Source organism: Notolabrus celidotus, chromosome 6, assembly GCF_009762535.1.
Source record: "Notolabrus celidotus isolate fNotCel1 chromosome 6, fNotCel1.pri, whole genome shotgun sequence".
NCBI classification, from domain to species: domain Eukaryota; kingdom Metazoa; phylum Chordata; class Actinopteri; order Labriformes; family Labridae; genus Notolabrus; species Notolabrus celidotus.
The window spans coordinates 10,439,202-10,464,688 of record NC_048277.1 but is presented as its reverse complement, the minus strand read 5'-3'; the positions used below and the strand labels follow the sequence as shown (position 1 = coordinate 10,464,688).

General features: G+C 39.5%; 2 protein-coding genes and 1 non-coding gene across 4 annotated transcripts in view; 2 read left to right on the top strand and 1 right to left on the bottom strand.

The window, feature by feature from the left end:
• hydin (HYDIN axonemal central pair apparatus protein) overlaps positions 1–4,309 on the top strand; it is an 85,236-nt gene extending 80,927 nt beyond the window's left edge. For both annotated transcript variants that reach the window (XM_034686565.1, XM_034686566.1), the window contains exons 83-92: positions 78–248; positions 384–493; positions 781–1,003; positions 1,238–1,447; positions 1,571–1,734; positions 2,428–2,578; positions 2,662–2,892; positions 2,988–3,212; positions 3,345–3,626; positions 3,801–4,309. In XM_034686565.1, coding sequence (XP_034542456.1) covers positions 78–248; positions 384–493; positions 781–1,003; positions 1,238–1,447; positions 1,571–1,734; positions 2,428–2,578; positions 2,662–2,892; positions 2,988–3,212; positions 3,345–3,626; positions 3,801–4,001 — 1,968 coding nt within the window. In that variant the 3' untranslated portion in view covers positions 4,002–4,309. The remainder of the gene's footprint in view (positions 1–77; positions 249–383; positions 494–780; positions 1,004–1,237; positions 1,448–1,570; positions 1,735–2,427; positions 2,579–2,661; positions 2,893–2,987; positions 3,213–3,344; positions 3,627–3,800) is intronic.
• Positions 4,310–5,051: 742 nt separating this feature from the next.
• trnap-agg lies at positions 5,052–5,123 on the bottom strand. The gene has a single exon. It is a non-coding gene; the product is annotated as a tRNA-Pro (tRNA).
• A 2,586-nt stretch (positions 5,124–7,709) lies between these two features.
• On the top strand, positions 7,710–22,341 carry herpud1 (homocysteine-inducible, endoplasmic reticulum stress-inducible, ubiquitin-like domain member 1). The gene is made up of 8 exons (XM_034686569.1): positions 7,710–9,164; positions 11,558–11,635; positions 12,246–12,323; positions 13,861–14,075; positions 15,529–15,639; positions 15,774–16,145; positions 20,124–20,244; positions 20,381–22,341. Exons 1-8 carry the CDS (start codon positions 9,012–9,014, stop codon positions 20,558–20,560), a joined length of 1,308 nt encoding a protein of 435 aa, XP_034542460.1. The 5' UTR covers positions 7,710–9,011; the 3' UTR covers positions 20,561–22,341.
• The last annotated feature ends 3,146 nt before the right edge of the window (positions 22,342–25,487 follow it).

Sequence of the window (25,487 nt, the reverse complement as noted above, 5' to 3'; positions counted from 1 at the left end):
CACATTTAAACTCATCTACTCAAGCAGCACTTGATATGATCCTATGATCCCTTCTGAACCTCCATATTCTCTTCCAGGATCTGTCATTCAGTCCTACAGGTGAGGTGAGCCTGAAAGCAAAAGGTGGCTCATGTATTGTTGAAATCCAGTTCTCACCTCGCCAGCACGTACCAGCCTTCAGTGCAGAGTTACAGGCCCAGTTTCCAGGCCTGTTTCACCCCCTGCTGACGATCCAAGGCTGCTGCAAGGTAGGTAGTGCAAAAATAATTGCTGGTAGTGTTTGTAAAGGAGAATGACATTGAGGAGAATGACTCAACATTTATGTTTATTTCAGTGATGTTTGTTGGATAAAGCAATGTTAATCTGAAGATTGTAACTGACAGGTCGTGGAGGTCCAGCTGGACCAGGATCACCTAGCCTTTGGAGCTGTTGTCCAGGGCAGCCAGGCCAGGAAGAAGATTGTTATGATGAACACTGGGGACATTGGTGCCAGGTAAAGTTAGGTGTAATACAGTTTATAATCCATATATTTAACTCTACTCAAGAAGTTATCTGAGATACAAACCTCAGAAAGAAATAATACCACAAAAACAGATGAACATGTGTATCCATATCGACCCAGCTCATACAGTTATCCAGAGTTTCTTAAGAGTCTATCAAACAAGGGTTCAGCAGCAGACTTTGTCAGATGTGCATTTTTTTGTATACGATACTTCGTCGTAATCACCTTATTGACCATTCTCTTTGGATTTATATCCTTTTTATTTCTCTGTCCACTAGATTCCAGTGGAAAACCGACACTTTTCCTCCAGAGTTATCCATTGCACCTGCTAAAGGCTACATCTCTCCTGACAAGGAGGTTCCTTTTGAAGTGACTTTTTCTCCTGTGGAACTGAGTAATGACACAAGATTTGAGAATGTGTCATGCAATGTGGAGGGTTTCTCCTCACCAATTACCCTCACTGTGACAGGCTCCTGTATCGTACCATCCACTGGCAAAGAGGTTTGATTTATTAATTACATTATATAATCAATCATTGAACATTTGCTCATTTGGTTTTGAATGTGATTAATAAAAGTGTAACAGCTTAGTAATACAAAAGCTGTATCTCATTTACTGTTTTTGTTTTGGCATTTCAAAGGTGAAAGGACTTTGCAGGACACAGTGCAGCCACAAATACAAAAGTGGACCTCACATCTCACATGGTTACGCATCTTTCTGATCTCTTTTCTCCAGGTGGTGAATTTTTTTTGCCCAGTACGAAGCTCTTACACTCAGACCCTGCCTGTGTTCAACCCAGCAAACCAGGCTTGCAGCATAAGACCTGTCATCGAGGGCGAGCAGTGGAGTGCTGAGCCCTCCGTTAACTTTGAACCCCTCCAAAACAAGGCATACAAGATCACATACAAACCACTGACCATGACTGCTGATAAAAAGAAACATCAGGTAAAGGATCTCTAACAGAACAGTCCTCTATCTGTGCTTTTTATCTGTGGATAGTCGACTTGAAGTGTGAAATGAACCTGACCCGGACATTAACTTGTTTTTTCCACCTTTATGTTTCCTTAGGGATCAGTCTTTTTCTCTTTCCCTGATGGGAGCGGCATGCTCTACTCCCTGCAGGGCACTGCTGAGCCTCCTAAGGCAGAGGACACAATTCTGCATGAGCTGCCTGCCAAGACTCACCACACACAGATTATTCCTGTAGACAACTGGCTCCCCAAGCAACAGCGGTACAAACACACACGCATTTCTAACCACATACATTTCATTATAATGAATATACTTGCAACAACTTGTTTTCTTTGGTTATTTAAAGATGATAGAAACACACTGTGCACTCATTAGCATATCATCACCACCAAGTTGGTTAACTAGCATATAATGTTGTCTATTTGCAAATCCAGCATTGACAGAGTAACTGTATCACTCATTTAGGATCAAGTTTTGGTCCAGCTCATAATGTTTTCCCATAAGCTTGTTTTTTGTCTTATATCTTGAGGCTCATTCTGCTAAAGGCGTAATTATCTTCAACAGCTTGTTAATAACTACATGTGTCATTGGGTTGGTGCTAGGTAGGTAGTGCAGAGTGGGAACAAAGAGAGAACCAGAATAGTCAATTGTGGCAATACTGCTAGAAAAAGTCCTGATACTCACAAAAAAGTCCAATAAGTTTGAGAGGAACGAAAGATAAAGGTCATAATGAGTTAACTCTTGCAGCACACTACATTTGCAGCAGTAAGTGTGTACATGTACACCCAGTACACCTTAAAGAGAGTCCTGACATTTTTTCATTGCTCATGTGTAAACAGACTAAATTCTCAATAAACCAAAACTCCTGCTGTACTATAACCAATGTGCAAACATGAAATTAGTAACTGTAATCAGTGTTAGGACATTTGTCAGAAGTGCTTCTGTGTGCTCAGGTTCCGTGTGCTGCTGGAAATCCTAAAACCTGACAAGACAGATGCTACAGCATCCCTCAAGGGTTTAGAATACATTGATGTCCCCGCTTTGGCCAGAAGAGACTACAAGATGTCTTTTTTTACATACAAGGAGGGGCAGTGTAATACCAAGGTTTGATCACACACAGATTTCTCTAAGTAGATCTGATGTAAATCTTTGCCTTCTTATTTTTACCTTGAACTCCCTCTCCTCAGGTGACGTTTCAGAACACAACATCCGGCGAGTATTTGTTTTACCTTGTTACCTTCAAGGTTACTTCTCCAGGAGTGCTATCAACCATAGAGCTGGAGACAGCTGTCCGTAGAACAGTCTCAGGCACTGTGCAGGTGGAGAACCCTCTCACCACTGCTACCTGCCTCAGCACTGAGTGTAACTGTCCCGATATCAGCGCCCCAACTCAGCACACTGTGCCAGGACAGTCCAAGGTGGAGCTTGAGTACATCTTTTCACAGAACATACAGGTGTGTGCTGACAAACAAACTTTAATTGATGTTCCTTATGTGTGTGTCCCTCTCTTTAGAGTTCTCTAAGCTTTGAGTACCTGCCTCTGCGTGCAGGTGAGTCTACAGCTCGGCTCACTCTGAACTGTAATGATCTGGGCCACTTCCACTACGATCTGGTCCTCAGAGCTCTGCCCCCGCCACCAGAGAAAACTGTCCACTTCAGCACTTCTTTGGGCAGCAGCCACTCTGTTCTTATTAAATTCATCAACTACTCTCGCTTCAGAACGGAGTACTCATGCAAGGTAAGAACATATTAAACGGGACCTCATGACTTATAACTCAACAGAGTTTTTTTTAATGACTGAAATATTCCTCCAGTTAATCAAAGAGTTTTAATCCTTGTGATACGTAATCTTGTTATCTCTCGCCTGCAGACTGATTGCCCAGACTTCACTGTAGATGAGAGTGTGGGTGCTTCTCCAGGTTCCCAGGCAGGGTCAGAGGCCAGCGTCGAGGTTTGTTTTGAGCCTCACCAGGTGGGGGAAGTGAGAGGCCAGCTCAGCCTGTCCTCAGGAGTTGGTGGAGAATACATCTTCCGCTTGCATGGGATCTGCCTTCCTCCCAAACCCCAGGGCCCGTTTAGCATCAGGGCAGGTCGCAACATTACTATCCCCTTCAAGAATGTTTTCCTGCAGACCACTGCTTTTTCTTTTCAGGTAAAGACTTGATAAGTTTAATAGAGAATGCTATGGCATGGCTTTTTACTCTGATGTTTAGACCACATCTCCTCACTCCTCCAGCTTCTTAAAATACTTAAATTTAATTCATTTTCCTCACTTTAGATTGTATATGTAATTTGTTTGACCTTGCTTTATGTACATTACTCCTAGGTTGACAATCCCAGCTTCACTGTCAAAGGAGTGGACACCATCCTCTCCAAGAAGACCTACAACATCCTGATCTCTTTTGATGCCTCTTCTGCAGGGCCATGGTTTGGCAAGCTGACCATCTCCAGCCAGCGCTCTGAAGGACACAAAAAACCTTGCTCTTGGGTCTATTACCTGAGTGGCCACCGTCCAGAGTCAGCCTAAAGAGATGTTAACACACCAACGCACATACAGTTGACTGTGCAGACACAAATTCAATGAAAAACAGTTGCCAAAAGAGAGCCACACAATCCACCATACGGACGGTAGTCATCATTGTGGAAATAATTTTTCTGATACTTTAGTGTAATGCATTTATGGTTCATTTATTATTATACAATTTTTAAAGCCGAAACAACAAGCCAAACTTGCTTTGTATGTATTTATTTAGGCTGGTAAGATTTTCTTTTTTTTGTTTTTAAATTCCTAATAAAACTTTGAATGAACTCAATAAATAAAGACAATAATTGCAATGTGTAATAATTGCACAGAGATTGCCACTTTGGGGCAACACTGTTATCTGATTTGAACACTTCTAGTTCTGGTCCATTTAAGCTCTCCAAACCTTTCAATCTGGACAGTCTTGTTCGTTTCACTGTGCAGAGGGATTGTTTCAATGAATATAACTTCTATCCAGACCCTAGTGGACTTTGCGCTTTATGCTCTTGACCATGTGTTTACAGTAGCTTAAGGGCCTTTGTTGTCTCTCTATAGTCAAATCAGACACATGCTAAATATCTGTCCCCATATTTTTTAGAAAAAAAGAGAAAACAATTTGATGATGATGATGTGTACTACCCAAATGATGTGTCTATCAGCGTCACATTATTTATATTAATTGAAAATGATAGTTATTTATTTTCTTAAAGTGTTTGTTTATTTTTTAGACAAGCTGCAAAGAAACATCAAGGTTTAGAGCAGACGGGGACAGCTGTAAGACTTAGTTTTAGCCTATGGTTTTAGCCCATATGTCAGTGGATGAGTACAGGACAGAATTTGTCATCACCTTGTATGTTCCTCTTTGCTTTTGTCAAATTATTAGAGTTAGTGATTTGTATGTCATCATGTATTCACTTTGTGATTTATGATATCAGAGTGAACATAGTCCAGGAAGTTTAATGTCATAAACTGCAACTTTGATTCTTTTTTCTCTTCTGCTTCAGGTTAATTTGGAAATAGCTCTTTTAGTTTTCTGACTCACTTGTGGGTAAAATAGGGCTCGTCCGGGATTTGAACCCGGGACCTCTCGCACCCTAAGCGAGAATCATACCCCTAGACCAACGAGCCTCCCTTCAAAGTGAAAAAACAGAGGTTTATATTCCCGTCCTCTGAAGTTGTAGACCTGCAGTGAAACTCCAAACTGGTGATGTGGCAGCTTTAGGACCTATACATGGCTGAACAGCGCCCTCTGCTGCCAAACCTTCAATATCCCATGCAGCAATTCTGTGTGCTCTCCTTCATCTTTCCAACATTGACTTGTGTAGTAGTAAAGTGCTTTACAGCGACTGAAAAACAAGAAAGAAGCAGAAGTAAAACAATGGCAAGACATATTAGGGGAAAATAATAATAATGATAATAAAAAAAGGCACCAGCTTATGAGTTCAAAACTCAAAAAAAATGAAGAAAACATCTTCAACAGATATCATTAATCATAACAGAGCAAAACCATTACAATAACACGTTAAAGAAAAGACATTTGGTATGTGACCATTTGGGGTTAATTAACATTCTTAGTGCTGAACATAGTGTCTGAGATGTAATTAATTAAGACACAAATGCAGAGATCATAAAAACCTTTTATATTGTCATTATCATGTTAATCGATATACAACCAGATTTCTAATGTTTCATGTTCAGCAAACCTTGAATGAGATTCAAAAACAGGATAAAGCTCAGAATCTAGAAACTCAAGGGCTTGTCCACATTTATGTGGCATTGACACATGAGAAGTTTAAATTTGTATTGAACACTCCTTCAGAGCAAAGAGTCATTATGTAGTATTGATGCTGCTAACAATTGAGTTTGCATTTTTCTCTAACCAGGTATATGGAAATGTTATTGTTTTATGACAAGTATATGCTCAAGTTACATTTAATGCCAGTAACACGTATCAAAACAGTTCAGACGGGGGCATGCGAACCATTAAGTTACATCACCTCTTCTTTTAACAACACTGCAAACGTTTGGAGCTGTGTAGACCAGTTTTTGGAGTCTTGAAAGTTAAATGTTGTCCCATTCTTGCCTGATATAGGATTTCCGCTGGTCAACAGTTTCAACCCTTCTTTGTCGTTTTTTTTGTGTATAATGATGCGGCACAAGTTTTCAGTAGGTCAGATGTTGGGACTTAAGGCAGGCCAGTTTAGCACCTGGACTATGAAGCCATTGTAATATCTGCAAAATGTAGTTTGGCATCATCCTACTGTATGATACAAGGCCTTCCCTGAAAAAGGCTTTTGCCATGTGCACTTATGCATCCCCACACTATCCCTAACTCTTTAGAGCAGAGAATGAGGTGTTCATGATTTCCAAAAAGAATGTCAAATTTTGATTTATCGGACTTCAGGAAAGCTGTCCACTTCGACTCAGTCCATCTTAAATGGCTCAGGTTGAGAGAAGTTGCCAGCATTTCTGGATAATGTATATGGATTCCTCTTTGCATGGTACATTATTAACCTACATTTGTGGATAGAGCCACAAACTGTGTTTACAGACAATGGTGTTTAAGGGTGATTTTGAGCCAATGCAGTGATTTCCACTACAGAGTCATGTCTGTTTTTAAATGAAGTGCTGCCTGAGGTCTGAAAGATACATCCATCAAGTCTTGGTTTTCTGCATTGTCCCTTTTTTACAAACATTTCTCCAGATTCTCTGAATCTTTTAATGATATTATGTACCGTAGATGATGAAATCCTCAAATTCTTTGCCTTTTACGCTCAGGAACATTATTCTGGGATTGCTGAACTATTTCCACACACCCAGTCGTCTTTTCACAGAGTAGTGAACCATTTCCCATTTTTACTTTTCTGAGAGACAGCCTCTCAGGAACTCTTTTTATACACAGTCATGTTACTAACCTGAGGCAAATTAACTGTGAGGTTATTTTAAAACCATAAACATTTTTCAGTTTCAACATTTGATTTGTCTTTGCACTATTTTCAATTAAATGTAGGCTTTTAATGGTTTTCCGCCCTACAGCGTAGCGTCACGAGATCCTATGGAGTTTCCCTTTGCAGCAGCTGTCAATCAAAGTGAATCCGGAAGTAAAACCTAGTGGTTTAACCTCTAATAACTAACTAACTAAAATAAACTTTTCAGAAAAAAGAGGCCTTGAACACAAAACAGTCAAATAATAACTACATATCACCACAGCCAGTCCCTCCAGGAAGTTGCGATTTCGCGATCGCAACTATCAACGCAAATTCAACCAATCAGCGCGATTTTTTCGCGGCCCTGCAAATTTTTACAATCACCGCAACTTTCCTGCAAATTTGACCAATTACCTCAATCCCAGCCCCTGTACGTCATCAGTTTTGTCATCAATTTGACTTCCTTGGAACATAAACATAAGTCCTCACTTGATCGGCACTTTTCAACAACAAAACACGCACAGAGAACGGGTGAAAAGAGAGGGGACAGCAGGAAGGACAAGTGACGATGACAACGTTATTATTTATAGATTGAGGGGCTCAGTGTTCGCTTGGTCTCTAAATGCAGCAGGTGTGCTTTATGAACCAGCTCTCCTCACCTCCATGCATCTGTCTCATCTTCATTGATGATTTTTACCCCCGGTGTGCGTTAGTGACAAAGAAACAACCGCGGGGGCGTCTGTTTACTATTTGAGGTTTGACGTTGTTGCCGTGGTTACCGTAAAAAGCTCTGCATCTACAGCTTGATTTAATCCAGTTTGGTGAAACATCAGACACATTCAGTAAGTTTTGATCAACTCCTTGTCATCAAAGATGCAGATTAATTTCAGAGTGCCGTGAACTGACTGTGCATCAGTCGCTGCGAGGTACATTCAGGGACCGTCGTAAATGTGCAATACAGTCCTTTCATGGCATTTTTCTGTGAATCAAGAGAATCAAAATACAGTCAGTGGCCACATCAAGAATGTTTTCTAAAAACAACTGTAATTTAGCATATTTACTTGCCCCTGAGATGTTATTGGGGGACAAAAGCAAAAAAAAAAATCGCAACTTTCACCGCAATTTTTTTAAAAAGCTGTCGCAAATTCAGGCTTTTTGGGCCGCAACAATCACAAACAAATCCCGCGAAATCCTGGAGGGACTGCACAGCATACGGATGTGAGAACCCCCCTGAGCAGGACTCGTACAGGACTTGATTTGGACGAGTTCCTGCATCAGCTCCTAGGGGAATTTACAAAACATTCAAAGTATGACTTCACTTACTTTGCAGTACTTTAGAGGTAGCAGCAATCACCAACAAGCATTGCAACTTCATTAAAATGAATAAACTAGCCTAATACCAGATAGATTTTGTAGCATTTAAAATGGCATATGACCCTGTAACAAAGTCCACATGTTGAAACACGACAACTATACTTTCCATGTATAGAGCTGAGGAAATTAAGAAGACCTCGGTTTATAAAAATCCTCACGGTGAGCTGATAGTTGTGCAACCAGAAACCGAAGTAATTCAAAGAGATGCCACCGACCCATCGTACCTCACAAACTTAGCTATTTGTTATTACTCAATTCTACTAATTTTAATTACTGTCCAATTAACAATGTCTCAATATGTGTTTGACATTTCCTTAAAAGTGCAACCAGACCATGAAAACCATGATGAAAACGCCCATTTTTGTTGTACATACACGATCTTCGAAACAAAATCGTACAAATGCGCATGCTCAAAATGTGACGAATCCCCATGCCTCCACGTCTGAGCACGAGCGCACGGTAACCAATCAGGAGCGGCCACAGTGTGTTTGGAAACAACATTCCCCTCGACAATAAAGCCCCGGATGGCTGACAACCAGTAAAAGGACATTTGTACATCCGTGAAAGCTGCTGGAGTTAGTCTTTCCTGTTTATGTCGCTTCAGTGTGACTTTTAAAGGCCCTGAATCACGAGGACTCTTGTTTCGACTCCTGTAGTGACTTAGAAAACAATAACCCCGTGAACGCGAGACTACAAAGAGGGGAGAGGAGTGAAAATGGATGTTAGGGATTCTCAACAGAAGACGATTACTGTTATCGTCAAAACACCCAACCAGGCTCAGGAGGACCAGACTGTCGAAGACGTCTATCTGAAATGGACTGTCAGGGACCTTAAGACGCATTTGACGACTGTCTACCCAACCAACCCGGTGAGTTATCTCGGGGTGGAGAAGTTAGCTGATGTTAGCTTGAGGCTGTGTGCTGGAATGTCTGACGTGCACATCTGATGTAAGCACGCTGCTCTCAGGGAACAGCTGTCAGACTTCTCCCTGTTGTTGTTTTTGTTCTTTGTTTGTGAAGGCTCACTACAAACCTGCACGAACCTTAGAGTTAGTATGATGAACTTCACAAGGAGTTTAAGCTGGATCCAACTGGGTGTCATTTATCAGACTGAGGAATAGTGTGAAGGAATGTTAAACTGTCCTACCAGCTATTAACTCGTGGGAAAGCCTCAGTCATAACTCTGTAGCCACCTGCAATAAGTAATTACCTTAAGCTTATCTACGGTGGCCTCGAAGGACTAAACAAATTTACAAAAGATGAAACACTTTTACAAAGTTGGAGACAAATTTATATTTTGGAAAACATTATTACATTTTATAAAACAAAATTACATCAGCAAAACACTTGTCAAGGCCAAAAAAAATTTACATTTAAGAAAACAAATTTACAAAAGATGAAACACTTTTACAAAGTTGGACACAGTTTTACAAACGACAGAACACTTTTACCATTTTCTGAAACAAATTAACATTTCATTTTTACAGAAACGGGAATGTACCAAATACCCGAAGTGATCCGGAAGTGATCGAGTGAGGGGTCACTTAGTTTGTTTTGGAACCAAATGGAGATTGACATGGTTTACATATTAGGACATCCTCGGGTCTCAGAGTGAGGTGTCAGACCTCAGATGAAAAAGCATCATGTCTTCGGAAAGCTCCGTCATATCTCCGCAAAACCTTCATCATGTGTCAGAATTCAGATGAAACTGCCTCAGACTACATAGCCTCAGGATAAAAGGAGTCAGGCGAAAAGGAGTCAAAAGGAGTAAGACTTAACGGTTAAGGTGTTCCGTCGTTTGTAAAATTGTTTTCTTAAAAGTGAATTTGTTTTGGCCTTGGTAAAAGTGTTTTGCTGATGTAATTTTGTTTCATAAAATGTAATAATGTTTTCCAAAATGTAAATTTGTCTCCAACTTTGTAAAAGTGTTTCATCTTTTGTAAATTTGTTTTGTCCTTCAGGACCACTGCACTTATCTCACCTCAAATCATTTTTATTTATATAGCAGCTTTCATACATCCAAGCATGCAGCCCAAAGTGCTTCACAAAAGAACAGAGACAGAATACAACAGGAATAGATCAAATGAAACAAGGCTAAAATAAAAAAGAGGAATGTGATATGAAATACTTAAAAATACAAATTAAATAAAATCAATTAAAATGAAATCAATTAAATAAAATTAAATAAATACCAGAAAATTTAAATCAATAAATTAAATGAAAGAGTAAACACAGTTGTTTGATAAAAATTTTGCTTCACCTAACCACTAACCATGAGTGAAAAAAAAGTTTTTCTCTTATCATTCATATTCTCTGAAAATTGGCCAAAATCATAAATTCCGCCAGGGTATGTAAACTTATGAGCACAACTTTAATTAAAAAAGAAGGTAGATTCAAAATAAAATAAATAAAAATTATGTTATGGGATGTTTATTCCAATCACCACGTCAAATTCCTTATGTCTGAGCTCACTTGGCAATAAAGCTTTCTTTATTCTTGATAGTGAGCTGTAACAGCAGTTTGTTGATAATAAAATGTTCATTAGCAGAGTTCATGCAGGCCTCTGTAATGACACTGCACACTCACTACCAAAAATCTCATATATCTGTGACTACTAAGTTTCATCCATTGTGAGACAGCAGTTTCCCTCCACTACTTAGATGACAGAAAAGATGAGCCAAGTAGGATCCATGCTTCATTGAGATCAGGTTGAATGAGAGCTGATTGGATAGTTGAGGTGACTGCAGAAGGGAAAAGCCACGTGCCGGAGGAAAGTTAATCATTTCTTTAAAAAAAAAAAATTTACCTGTTGGAGGAATTAGCCATGTGCTCCTGACAAGGCTGAGTCACCTCTATTTCAAGGAGTACATCTGAAGAGCAGGATAAAGCAGAATACATGATTACATAACGAAGACAAGGATAATAAAATATATTTGCACAGCCCTTTGAAAACATTCAACGTCATGTGGTAATACAAGCTGCTTTTTAACATTTAGATTAGTTCACACATCCAAGAGATTTGTTTGAAATCTTAATACAGCCTTATGCGCACAAAAGCACTCATCATGGAGTAACAGATGGTTTGAGCAGATATACCAGCATTTTAACTTGTTGGGGTGTGAGTGTTGATTTATGGTAGCATGCAATTTTATGTCAAGTATTATGTGTTACAATCCTACTACTTTTTAGATCATCTGTTAATTTCATTGATATTAACCCTGACATTTTAACAAATTGAAACCTTCCTGTTGGATTTCTGCAGGCTGTGACTGAACAGAGACTGATCTATGGTGGTAAACTGCTGCCTGACCATCTACACATTAAAGATCTCTTCAGACCGGTATGACTCCAAATGTTATGTGTATTTGCACCTGCAAACTGCTGTATTGCTAACAAACATTACTGCATAACATCATCACAACCTAAAATGAGTTCCCTAGTGACAAGTTAATTATAGGCTGGTATGCTACTGGCGACAAACTAGTTAGAGAGGTTTTATATAGACTACTTTTCAGCTGAGAACTTTTGTCTTCTAGATAATAGACACACAAATATGTCCCTAGTCTTTGATTACATAAGAATGCTTTTGTAACCAGTACAGTATAATATTTCATGTGTCTTGCTCATGTGTTTTTGTTGTGTGAAACCTGCCAGAGGCTCATGTTGCTGGAGATATGGCAAACTTTAGTCCTGAAAATATCCCCAAAGGGGAATCAATCTCACCACCTCTTCGATTAAGTTACGTCTAAAGAGCTGTATGATGTTGTGTTAAAACCAATAAACACTACATACTATCGCTACAACAGGATAAAGTCCTGCTTTTGAACATTGGAATACTCCTGCATGTGAACTCAACAACATTTAATAGGTTTCATATAGTTAGCTGTGCTGTTTATCTGTGGTTTTACTCTGCATGTTTTGTAATCAATCATTTGTCTTCACTTCCTCAGACTGACTCCAGCCTTACAATCCATCTGGTGTGTGCTTCTCGTCATGCCAACCAAGAGTCACTGGGAGCGAGGCCAAAGGTAAGATATGATGTCAGCTCACGTTAGACGCTCTAAGGTGTCTTTTTTTATACATGTCACAAGTGATTCTCAAGTGGAAAAATGTGCTTTAACTCTAGTGATTTAAGACTAAGCTGTCATGCATGTGATCAGCAGCTCTCACAAGCATGACACATTAGTTTAACAGTAATCAAAGTTGTGCTTTGGTTTTGGAGTAATATTTCTAAGGCACATACTCACACAAAGGGCTGGGCGATAATTCGCTAACGATTATTATTGTGATATAATTTTTATCAATATAAATATAACAAATGTTTGATAAAAATTTAATATAAATAAACCTGTAATTACACCCCCCAACCACTGGAAAGGGAGCGGGCACGAATGAGCCTTAAACGCTCATTGCCACCAAACATTAGACAGAAGAAGAAGACAGCATTGAACAGCCAATCGTGTTGCAGGGTGAGAGGTAGGGGGGGCTTAAAGACGTTCGGAGTGGAATGTAAACACACCTGAAACGAGCGACAGCAACACTGAAGAAAACGCAAAACCTACCAGCTCAAAGCAGAGCAGTTAGTCTATCACTTTGTCGACTCTGCATTAGCTATTAACTTCATACACTTTATTAAATATACTTTCAGGATGTGGGTAGAGGAAGAGCACAGAGACATTATTGCAAATTTAAATCAAATTATGCTAATCATCTCAGCATGGGAAAAATAAGAATCTACAAACTAAAACTTTAGAAAAATCTCCTCTTACACAAACGACTTGCTTCCTGTTAGCACCGTCAAAAATGATGGATTCAAGAAGTTTATCAGAAAACTAAATCCAGATACAAACTAACAATTTGGTTCTTCAACTATCACTCAGGATGAAAAATCTGCCCTTAAATTTATATGAAATAATGATTTGATATTTATTATCATAATTATCAATATCGACTGTTCTGAAATATTTTAGGGTGTTAAAATCTTTTTCAATACCACCCAGCTCTAGCCTAAATAAAAACGTCTGAGGTTATTTTCAAGAGTTCTCTCTCTCTCTCTCTCTCTCTCTCTCTCTCTCTCTCTCTCTCTCTCTCTCTCTCTCACATTTTTCTGCCCTCATGCAATAAGCGACATTTAAAAAATAAATGAAATACAGTTTGGATTTGGAATATCAGACAATCCTGAAGTAGTTAACATGTCCTTTCGCTTGAGCAAGTTCTTACACTGGCTATAAAGTGTTCGGGCAGGAGGTTTAGATACTGACAGGTGCACTTCTTCACCTCCTTCCTCATTTTCTTATCACCATAGAGCCGAGACATTAGTTTCACTACAGCTATCATGCTTCAGAGCTCAGCCACAGTTCTGAGATCAAAAGTACAGCTAAAAATACCTCGTAAGCCCCACAACGCTGCTCTGCATCAGCAAACACTGCAGAACATTCCAGGTGGTTGTACATTTGAAACAATAAGACCTAGACCTACACAGCAGGCTTATTATTTGAGTGTGCTGTCGCTCTAAGTGACAGACAGTGCCAAGATTTAAAAGAATTTCAAACTCTTGTTTTGCAGACCAGACCACAACAGCAACAGCAACAACTCTCTAGTCCAAGGCCCATGGCAGCCTCTACACCCAGTCCCAGCAGCCCCTCCACCCCAGTCCAGACTCCAAGCACAACAGAACTGAGACAGAGGAGACAGACGGCTCAAACTTCACCTGCTGCTTCAGCTCACACACAAACCCCATTGTCAACACCAGGAATTCCTACATGGCCTTCTGCTGCAATGTAAGCCATAACGATTGAAAGCTCTCTTTTTCTTTTTTTTGCAAAACTTTATCCTGCTAGTATTAACTAAATAATTAGTAGTAATAACTCACTTTGTTCTTCATCGAAAGCACCTTTTGTTCTTATGTTTTTGATTACCATTGTTTTGATGATAAGCAGACCTTTTATCACATTAAGATTCTGCTGCAACACAGTCACGAAGCTCACCCCCTCACTAAACCTTTGAACCTTTACATTTATGACATTACATTATGAGTATACAGCTTCATAATGTTACAGAAAAAAAAAAAAAAAGGCAGGACATGTAAACAAACAGTACAAGCTGTACTTGCATACAGAGCGCTTTTCCACCGTGTCAGCTCTGACGGTAACAGTGTTGCAATTTTGCACTTCTTACTACTTCCGATGCTAGCACAGCAGGGTGGCAAATTGGCCCCCACCATTAAGGCAGGTTTGAACTTCTGCACTGAATCAATGCTGTAGTCTACGACATAGCTCTGCCTAGCCCTTTTCAACGTATTAGCCTACGTGCATAGCTTGACTTGCACCTCCTCTTAAATGTAACTACGAGTTGAAACGACATGGACAGCAAGCCCTGTGATTGGTCCGCTGGGCATCGGATTTCCTACATTTACAGCATTTCCCGATTTGCTGTACAATGGCCAATGTCTCCTCTCTATTCTTCTTTGTAATAATTGCTGTATGATCAACAGCAAAATGAATCAGTTCCAAGTTGCTGTGACTTGAAAGTATGTAGAGTTCACGACTGCATAGGGTAAGAGCAAAGGTATGAACCAGGATTTAATCCTTACATTTACATGAAAGATGAGGCGCATCATGATGGAACAGTCCTGTCTTGAACAGACAATGAAAAGGGGACTGTAGTCAAACTTAATACAGGAAATTGGTTTCCATGTTCCCACCTGCTCAACAGTAATGCCTGTCACCATCTGAGGTAAAACAATGCACCACTTCATCAGTCATTACCCAGAGGGTCTTTATGTCAGGTCAGGTACATTGACGCCATCCTACCAGCTCTCTAGTGGAAATTATTTAATGTCACATGTGTAAACAGAGCAGGTGATGTCCACAGTTAATCCCCATTAAGTGGACATCTATGAAGTCGTGTAAGGAAGCTTATTTATGTGTTATAAGAGAGGGCATTTAATTTTGTGTGCACCTAGGATGAGTGAAAGAGGATGTCAAGCATTACTGACGCACACTTGATTTGCAAATAAAAAGGTGACACATCACAAAAGAAAAACATCAGATACCTCATTAACTTTTTAGAACAAAGACTTTCGCAGCCCCTTCTGAAATAACTAGGGAAAGAAAACCTAAAGTCAAGAAAACAATGATACAACCTCTTCTCTTCTTATTCTGCCTCTTGACACTGCTTTCTTTGGATAACAGTGTTAAACAGAAGGTAACACTCATTCATTTTTCCCTGCAGGGCCGGAGCACCACAGATAACCCAACCAGCCTTTCCCACTTACTCCCTGTACAGCCCTCAGCAGCTTCTGTGGCTCCAGCATGTCTATGCTCGACAGTACTACATGCAATAGTGAGTTATTGTATTCATTGAATTCACACTATCTTTCTTTAGTCTTCATCTCATTGCAGTCTGACATGACTGTTTATGTCTTCGTACAGTCGGTTTTTAATAGTCTTGATGTTTGTCTCATTTTTCACAAACAGCCACGCAGCATTGGCAGCAGCAGGCACCGTCCCGTCTGCACCAGCTACAACCATCGGCCAGTACCCTCCTGTTCACGCCCACCATGTACCAGTACCAGCTCCCTTAGCCAATCAGAACCCCATTGATAACCTGCAAGCCAATCAGAACCCAGTGCAGGATGGAGCTTTTATCAACCCGGGGGAGGCCAACCAAAACATGCGGATGAACGCGCAGGGTGGGCCTGTAATGGAGGACGAAGAGGACATAGAGCGTGACTGGCTGGACTGGTTGTACACAGCTGCAAGACTTGGTGTTCTGCTCATGATCGTGTACTTCAACTCCAACCTGAGTCGCTTCCTGCTGGTTATGAGCACCCTCTTCCTCATGTACCTGTAAGTGCAATGTTTTGTTTTCCACTATTACAACTGAGAACCTTTACTTTTTTAAATTCGACAACCAAATCTGACTGAACACCTTCATTGTACAGTTATGGGTTACTTCAAAGAACTCTCAGCCCCAAAGGTCATTTCATCTTCTTGGGTTTGCATGCAGCCTTTGGATAGCAAACACTCACTTCCCCCTCGTTTATCCAAAAGTACTTGAGAGTCAAATAAGGAGCTTGGTTAGTTTGAGTTGAGTGTCTGTAAGTGATTTAAACAGAAACACATCATACAGGTATGTTACTACTGGTTTTGAAAACTAGTATAAATCGTCAAGAACAGGACTCTAGCGGATATGCTATGTGTCACTAGATAAATAAAACAGCTGATGACAGTGTTTACTCACCGCCCAGCCTCCAGGATCTGTACCCTTGAGAACCTGCTATACCAAAGATTCATATAAGAACAAACAAGTGAAAGCAGCTGAGCTCTGTGTTGGCTGTGCTCAAAGGAAACGGCCAGTAAAACAATCATCATCATTTTCATGTCTATCTTAAACAGTATCATCTGGTTAAATGTGGCTGATGGCACAGAAAAAAGGAAAATATAATATATAGATTTTTTTATATGCTCTAGTGGTTTGGTTGAGTAGAAAGAATGGCTGGCAAAAATGGTGCAAGTCAATGGATTTCATTTTAGTCTGATCTTCTGAATTGCAGTTACATGAACATGGGAAGAAGGCCCACGATGAGTTAGTTAATATTTACTCGCAAATATTGTTCTACAGCTGTTTTCAGAATTCTTTAAATCAGATGTGGGGGGGCCCCCACATCTTTAATGTGCCAGTTCAGTGATTAGAGTCATATGGTTCTATAACTGCAAACATACACTACCAGTCAAAAGTTTTGACACACCATCTCATTCAATGTTTTTCATTTATTTTAATTATTTCCGACATTGTAGTTTAATGCTGAAGACATCAAAACTATGAACACTATGAACACTACACACATAATCTGGTTTTGCCATAATCTGGATTACAACAGTAGTCAAATAGGGCTATCCATTGTGTACTAATCCTACCTCTGAACAACACAACTGATGGTCTCAAACACATTAAGAAGGCAAGTAACTCCACAAATTAACTCTTGAGAGGCATATGTTAATTAGAAACCATCCCAGGAGACCACTTCATGAAGCAGATTGAGAGAATACCAAGAGTGGTCCAAGCTGTAATGAAGGAAAAAGGGGGCTACTTTACAGAATCTAAAATATAAAACATATTCTGGTTTGTTTATCACTTTTTTATTAATTAAACAATTCCATATATGTTCTTTCATAGTTTTGATGCATTTGGTATTAATCTACAGTGTTTCAAATAGTTAAAATAAATGCAAACCCTTGAATGAGAAGGTGTTTCCAAACTTTTGACTGGTAATATATTTGGGTTTTTTCTGGCTTATTTTACAGGCTAAGTCGAACTAAGTAGATGTAAGGACAAAAGTGAGAAGAGGCCTGTGAAATTAGGAAGGAAAAATTAGAACTGGGGTCTGCCGTATCGGGTCAAAAGCAGCACATTTGTTGATATTTTTTTAAAAATGAGTTACTCGTCCAGGAAATGTGTTCTTCATCTGTTGTTGGTTTATCACTGTTGAAAAATCAATCAATCAATCAATCAATCTTTATTTGTGTAGCGCCAAATCACAACAAACGTTATCTCGAGACACTTTAACAAACATAGCCTATGTTAAATTATTAACAAAGACCCAACACTAAGACAGGATAATACACAGTCTTATCTCATCTTAATCCACCATGAGCATTGCACCTCGCCGTATTTAGCTAGTTACAGCGACAAAGACAAACTTCCTTTTAACAGGGAGAAACCTCGAACAGAACCAGACTCATGTTAGACAGCCATCTGCCTCGGCCGAGTTGGGGTTGGAAAGAGAGCGGTGATAGTGATGAGACGAGTAGTAGTAGCTGTTGCCACTGGAGTCCAGCACGTCCGTATCAGCTGTAGTCTGGAACGTCCACAGCAGGTGGATGTCTACGGCAGCTCAGAGGAACCTACGAGACAAGGGAGCTCAGGGACTCCAGAAAGGTCTATGGTTAGTAACTTTCAATGGGACAGGAAGAGTTAAAGTAAGGAAAAATCAGTTGCAGTACTGGCTGTTAAAAGTCAATTTAAGTTATTCTGGAGAAAGTTGTGTGACCACTTCATCCGTCTAGAGTGAAAGACTGAAAATCAGTGACCTGAGGTAGTTTGTTGAGCTGTCAAGAGGTCAGCACCACACTTTGTCATCTGTTGTCAAGCAAACAAGAACTGTGCTGTCTCATTGAGGTCTCAAAGATATCAGTATAGGCAGACTTTCCATCTGTGCCCTGAGGCAGGATGTGGTTACTCACTTCCTGTAACAAGATTTTATCCAAATAACCTAACTTCTCTATGTAATCAAGTGAAAACTAAAACAGCAGAAACAATCAAACAATTAAAACAACTTTCATTAATTCACAAAGAAAGCTTTTATATGATTAATCTGAAGATGTGTTCACCTATTTAGTTGATTCACAGTCTTTAGAAAATACTAAAAATTGTGTCCCTCTGTGTTTGTTGTTTTCCTCTGGGATCACTTTGTTCCTCTCCATATGTAAATATCATGTAAATAATTTCTTGTGACATCCCGTGAAACTTTGAACGAGTTCCCATGAGAAGTCACAGCTGAGATACACATGTAGTGATATCATTGGTGACAACTTGTTCCACATCAACACTGTTATCAGCAGCTCGGGCCACGTTGTTCATTTACTCAACGTGGCGTGCTCTCACACCCTGTTTGCTGTTATGTAACCCTTCACCCCGGCACACAAACAGAGCAGACAAGTCTATTTAGTGTTTCTTTTTCAACACCCATCCTATGAGATAAATGCTTTACTCCAGCTACAAGAATGCATTAAAACAGAGATGTACCTGAAACATTATTGAATTAATCTGTTTGGATTAAATAAAGAACTGTGTTTGTGCCTGAAGGACACAGGTTGCACCTTAAATAACACATGATATGTATTTATCTCCATTACATATCAGGAACAGCTGGACAGAAGGTTCATGTTCCACACACAAACAATGTCTGTTTATATTCTTCATTCCCACTGTCCCCTGTTTGCCACTTCTCTGCCCCCTTTTTTACTCAAATTAGGTAGTTTTTATCATTTTATAACACATTTTTATTTTATTTTTAACACTGTTAGGAGAAAACAGGTAATAAGACCTGAGGAAGTTCTGAAGATAATAAATCCAAGGCAAAGCTAAATAAAAAAGCAAAGTATACCCAAAAGACAGATTTGAAAAAACAGCCAAAACATTTATCGTAGAGTGTATCTTCAAAAGCACACTTATTAAAGAGGGAAGACATGCATTAATACAACCACAAATGTGCTCAAGTCTTAAAACTTTAATGAAAGCTACTTCCTTAAGATTTTTGTCAGATTGTCCACTAGTGACGGTGTAACATGACTGTTTTCTCAAACTGATAACCAAACAGAGTTTTGTCAACAACACTGTAGTTCCTCTTAGTTACCAACAGCAACTTAGACTGTAGTGTTTCAGTTCAGTCTCACAGCTTCCATTAATTATGTTTCCGCAGCAGGCAGCAACCTCCACCTGCCTCTGAATAACAGACAGGGAAAGTGAGTAGCTTGTGGCTAGCTCCATACGCATGGTGAATTTAGCATCTAAAGAATCAGATATCTTCCTCAGAGGCTGGAGGACAAAAAAAAGACTAAATGGTTGAAATGGTTGATTTGTATTTATCTAAACACAAATAAAACTCAACAATGCTAATGTTGCTAAATACTTAAAGAATAGCATTTTTTGATCATTCTGACATCTAATAGTAAAAACACACCCTTTTCACACTGGAGACCTCTGCTGGTCAACAAGGTTAGATGAGGGCCTTTTTTTAATTCATATTTATCTTTTCTCCACAGACACACTGCTGGCTGGTTTCCCTTTAGAAGGCGTGTCCAAGTCCAAGAACCCAACCCCGTGCTGCCCCCTGAGGTCCAGCACAACCAGCAGAATGAGAACAGGAATCAGAACCCAAACCAAGTAAGATAAAAGCCTTTGATTGACATGACAATCTGCGTTACAGCCACTCATACTTTGTCAAACTCTAGAGGAAAAAGTTCCAAACCCAGTGCCATAAACCGTCTGTTCATTGATGATTTGTCTTCTGTCTGTAAAGGATGATGAGCGTGCCGACAGACAACATGAGGAGCCAGCAGCTGCAGCAGATGGACAAGAACCAATGACCGCAGTCTTAGTGCCTCCTCACAGGGTGTCAGCGATGTGGACGGCCTGGGTTTTCTTCAAAACCTTCTTCTCCTCTCTTATACCTGAGGGTCCTCAGGGTGTGGCTAATTGAGCACCGAGGCATTTTTTCATTTCTTCATTATTTTGCTGGGGACACAAAGCTCTCTGGGTGTGATGTTTGAAAAGATGGTGCAAGATACCTGAAGCGTAAACTAAAGAATAAAAACAAGGGCATCAGATGGATCCGTCTACACACTGACCTCCCAATTGATCAGCAAAACAAAGCTGTGCTACCCTATTGAATTCCATATTGACCGCAAACAAGGGACACAAAAGACTGAAAACATCAAACAGCGCTAACAGTTATAAGTTATTCAGTTGGATTCCAGCTCTCTATGTAATCCTGCATCTTGTAAGACCAGCGCAGCTACCTGTATGTCTCCCTAATCATGACACCATAGTAGGTGGCAGCAGAGGGCTAAATACACCTCTTAGCTGTCACTGTAAGAAAGCTGTGCCTGAATTATTCTTCCTGTGAAAAGGTGTTTGTGCTTTTAAGATCCCATACGGTCTTAAATCAGCGCCTCTGAGCTCTTAGAGACTCTGATCCGGATCAATACTCTCACACTTGTGAGGATTATTTGCGCCATCTTCAGTTGAAGTGAAAATCCTCATACAGACCTAAGTACTGTATCTCACTGCTGTGTGAATCAGATTTATTTTCTTATAGATGGTTGATCACAGCTGTACGAGTAGAAACTATTAAGAAAGCATTAGCTGGTTTCAAAGACTGCTTCTGTTTAAAGAAGCCTTGAAGGATTTAATCTCAATAGTTTTTAGCTATATGATTTTGAACAGTCTGTCTGAATTAATTTGTTGTGTTGTGTAACCTGTAACCTGACACCTCTCTTTTAAAATATCAACAAGGATGATTTTAGAAGCTTGATTTTCATTTTATTTTCACAACCAGACCATGACCACACTATTTATGTTGGTCTGTTTCAAATCATTTCCCCTTCAACTAATATGTGATGGTTACAATATGAATACAATGTTTATTAGTGCCAAATTATTGGTTACATTTTCTTTGAAAAAGTGATGTTGTTATTAACACATAGCACTTTACAACATGTATCTTATGCAAGCTTGTGTATAGGGGTTTAGGTTTATTGTTTTCCACATGACATAATTTCTACTAGAGAAATAACACTCGTCAGGCTCAGATTGGGGCTTGTTTGAACATCAGGTGAATTCCAAAATCCCATAAAAACAAGTCCTCTAACGAAGAGCATTTAACACACATGAATGTTGGTTCATGTATAACGTAGGATATTATCGTTGAAGTTTAGAAAAATAACTTGGCGATGTCACCTTTCAGCTGACGAGCAGTCGCTCTGTTTGATGTTCTATTTGCACCCAGGGATCAAATATAATTAATATTTGGGAACAGGTTCTCACGTCATTCAGTTAACATTCCAAATATGCAAAGTAAAGCGTAATGAAGCTGCTGGACATCATCGCTACTGTAGTTGACATTTTAAACATTTTTGTGTTTAGTTTTTAAAATTTTACAAGTGGGTTTTATAACGTTCGTCAGTCAGCGATGTCACTGTAAAGCTCTTCACCAAAGGGCTGTGGAGTCACTCTTCTCAAATTCACATCCATCTTCTGTTCAGCCTCAACTCCTGCTGTAAATTTAGCATGTTCACCGGGTAAAGGAAGCAGTTTGTGACAGTGGTCACTTTGTAAATTGTAAACTTAAAAGGTAACGCCTGTAACATGTCTTGTCTCACTCTCTTTGTGTGAGATTTGCTTGTTGTGCGATGTTGTAAAATGAAATGTGTGTTGAAGGCGACTGGCAATAATGGATGCAATAAACATTTTTAACTTGAACGACTCTGTGTTGTGTTGTTTTGAGACAGATCAGCTTTGATGATGTGGTATTTCTTTTGCTATTAGTACAAAGAGTGCTACCAGAGTTTGTCAAGTTAATTTAAATACATGAACTGGCTGCAGGTTAGTCAGGTAGAGGTACACAGAGGATAATATGACCTAGAGTGAACCTAGTTATGCTGTCACAAGTACAAATACAGGCTTCAGACAAATTCTTGTGCACGTGTGATGCTGGCAGCTCTGTAACTCTGCAATGCTTTGAGCTGTTTATTTGAAAGCTCATATTTATTTAGGCCCTGAATAACACGCTAGACACAACTTTACAAAGTAGTTTTACTAAAGATTAACATAAACTTTGGCTGTGGAAATCAGTTATAAAATAAAAAAAGATAGCAATGTATAACAGCTGATGCAACACAAAACTCAAAAGCAGAACAGTGATCTTCCAGAAATTTCCAAATTGATTGGTTATCATGATAATCAGAGGCTCACTGAAGTAATTTAAATCTCTCATTTTTCCATGAGTGTATAAAGAAAAATTCCTGCCCATCCGCACAACAGTTATCAAGGTATTTTGCTCTTCATATTTCAAATTTAGTGGTTTGGTTTAGTGATTTAAATGTCACTATGAAGGATACAGTCTCAATTTCTTTGCCATTGAGCTCAGATATGTGTGATAAGTAACCATGTTAATTTTCCAAGGCAGAAGCAAAAGTAAGAAAACGGTTGAAGTGTAGAGGAAGACTGATTATCAACAGAGGGAAGGAATGTACCAGCATCATGAATTAAACACATTTTAGTATTTGTATTTGCCATCCTACATTGGGCTCATTGCGAATTTAGAAGCATTGTGATCTCAGGCTCTGAGCATGGAGGTGTTATGTTACTTTCAGCCTGTTGTATTGAGTAGTTCCAGGTTATTTTGACTTGGAAGTGTTTCTCTTGGAATACTTGCTCATTACTTCATTGATGTTATTTTTGCTCAGCATGAGTTGTTTGTTCATTCCTGCTCAAAACCAATGTGTCTGAGGTGTTTGTGCCACGTCTTTTTTGGGGGGCTTTTAACGAAAAGTAATACTTGACTTATTGCATCTAGGATTAACATTTTCTTGTTATGAAAAAATGCCACAAATAAAAACCTTCACAGGGAAAATTATTTGAATACAATATCAACATAACCTACAGAAATAAGAATAGGAGTCAAGCTTTCAGGCATAACAAAATAAAACTGGTACAAACGTAGTCATAATAGGTTTAATGTTTTAATGGACTTAAGTTGCCATTTTAGGAAATAATCTATTTCATCTTAGTGTAAGGGGAAAAATCAAAGTAACAACATGACAAATATAAACATAAATGTTCAATGAGTTCTGGATTTGTACCAGAGAGGTGTTTGATACCTATGATTGCCCAAGGTTAAGATTTGATACCAAAAAATTTAACACAGAGTGATAAATTTGACCGGCATGTTGTTCAGCAGCTGTTTTGCAGAGGTATCAGTAAGGACGTTTTACCAGGGCGAAGGCACCAGAGCTACATAAAGGGACACAACCAGAGAGCACTATTTGGAAAGCGCCCCCCCAGATAATGTGACCAGTATGCTGACCCTTATCCAGTAACACCTGTAAAATCGTGAGCCACAAAGGAAGTAGATCTGGGATCCACAGGGTCTTAACACAATTTTAAAGGAGTTACCAGTTGGTGTCATAACATGCCCCAATTCAGGATGTTTGAGCATAAGTGTAGGTTAGTAGGCCACAGCTTGATTGCAAAAATCTGTAACCCTCTGCTGTGAGGCTTGAACTCCAGCAGTCGTATGAGCTGGTGATAGGGCTGGAACAAGTTGGGAAAAACATCCTTTCTAAGCTGCTATATCACAGCCCTTGGCTCTTGCACATGTTAAAATGTCAAGGCTAAATCTAAACCTTATACATTTGTGCTTCCAAATTCACAGTGAGCAAAAAAAACACAAGTCTGCAGGGGGAGTTGTTCAGTACATGTAATGTGGTTGTGGAGGTGTTTGGGCAAGATAGAGAAAGACTTGGCTGGGCTTGGATCGTTTTTCTGCAACCTGTAAAACTCGTCTGTTGCTCCTATCCTGTCCCCTTTGAGTCTATGTAATCCCTGCAGACCAAGCCATGGTCAGATATGCTGGATGCCTCATTGGTACTCATAAACTCATGTTAATCTCGCTTATCAGACTCTGCCTTCAGACTTTGCTGGTCTTAAGCAACTTGCCTCACCATGCTGAAACCATCTTGCAATTCCACCATCAGTCCCACTAGACACAGCCCATGAACCACACAGACTCTTGTCCAAGCACTCATCCAGATTAGTTTCCCACCTTGATGTTATCTTTCACTTTGTCCTTCTGTACCTCCCCTTACAGTCATCCAGCAGGGTGGTTTGAAGGGAAACAAAAAGACCCATTAGATTATAAGGGAATCACCCCTTGGGAATTTATCTCATTCAGTTCTGGTATCAAGTGTTCCTGTGGCTGAAAGAATCTTTGTTCAGAGAAAATTGGACCTGAGTATAGCTGCGTCCAACACCTGTCAAGAGCACGAAAAGAAGAAAAAGTTCTTTTTTTTGTGCCGATTCAGGCTTGTCACTCCATCATGCTAAAGTATATAATTTAGTTAATAATAATAACAATAATAATAATAACTACAACAATAATAATAACCACAACAACAACAATTTATTCATTTATATAGCACTTTTCAATACAGGTAACAAAGTGCTTCACAATGGGCAATACAAAAGTAGAAAAGCAAAGCAAAATGAGTCGATAAAAAACTTAAAAGCATCCAAAGTTATAAAACAGACTCATAAAACCAAAGTTAGAATTAAATAAAATCACATAATAAAAGATTTCCTGTAAAAATGTGTCTTGATTAATGAAATAAAACAAGAGACTGACTCTGCAAGTCTGATCTCCTCTGGCAGGCTGTTTCAGAGTGAAGGAGCTCTGACTGAAAAAGCCCTGTCCCCTTTGGTTTTCAGTCGGGACCTTGGAACAGCTGGCAGGGCACTGCCAGAGGATCTCAAATAGAGAGGGAGATAGAGAAGAATCTTAAAATTGATCCTAAAATCAACAGGCAGCCAATGTAGATACGCTAAAATAGGGTTGATGTGGGCACACT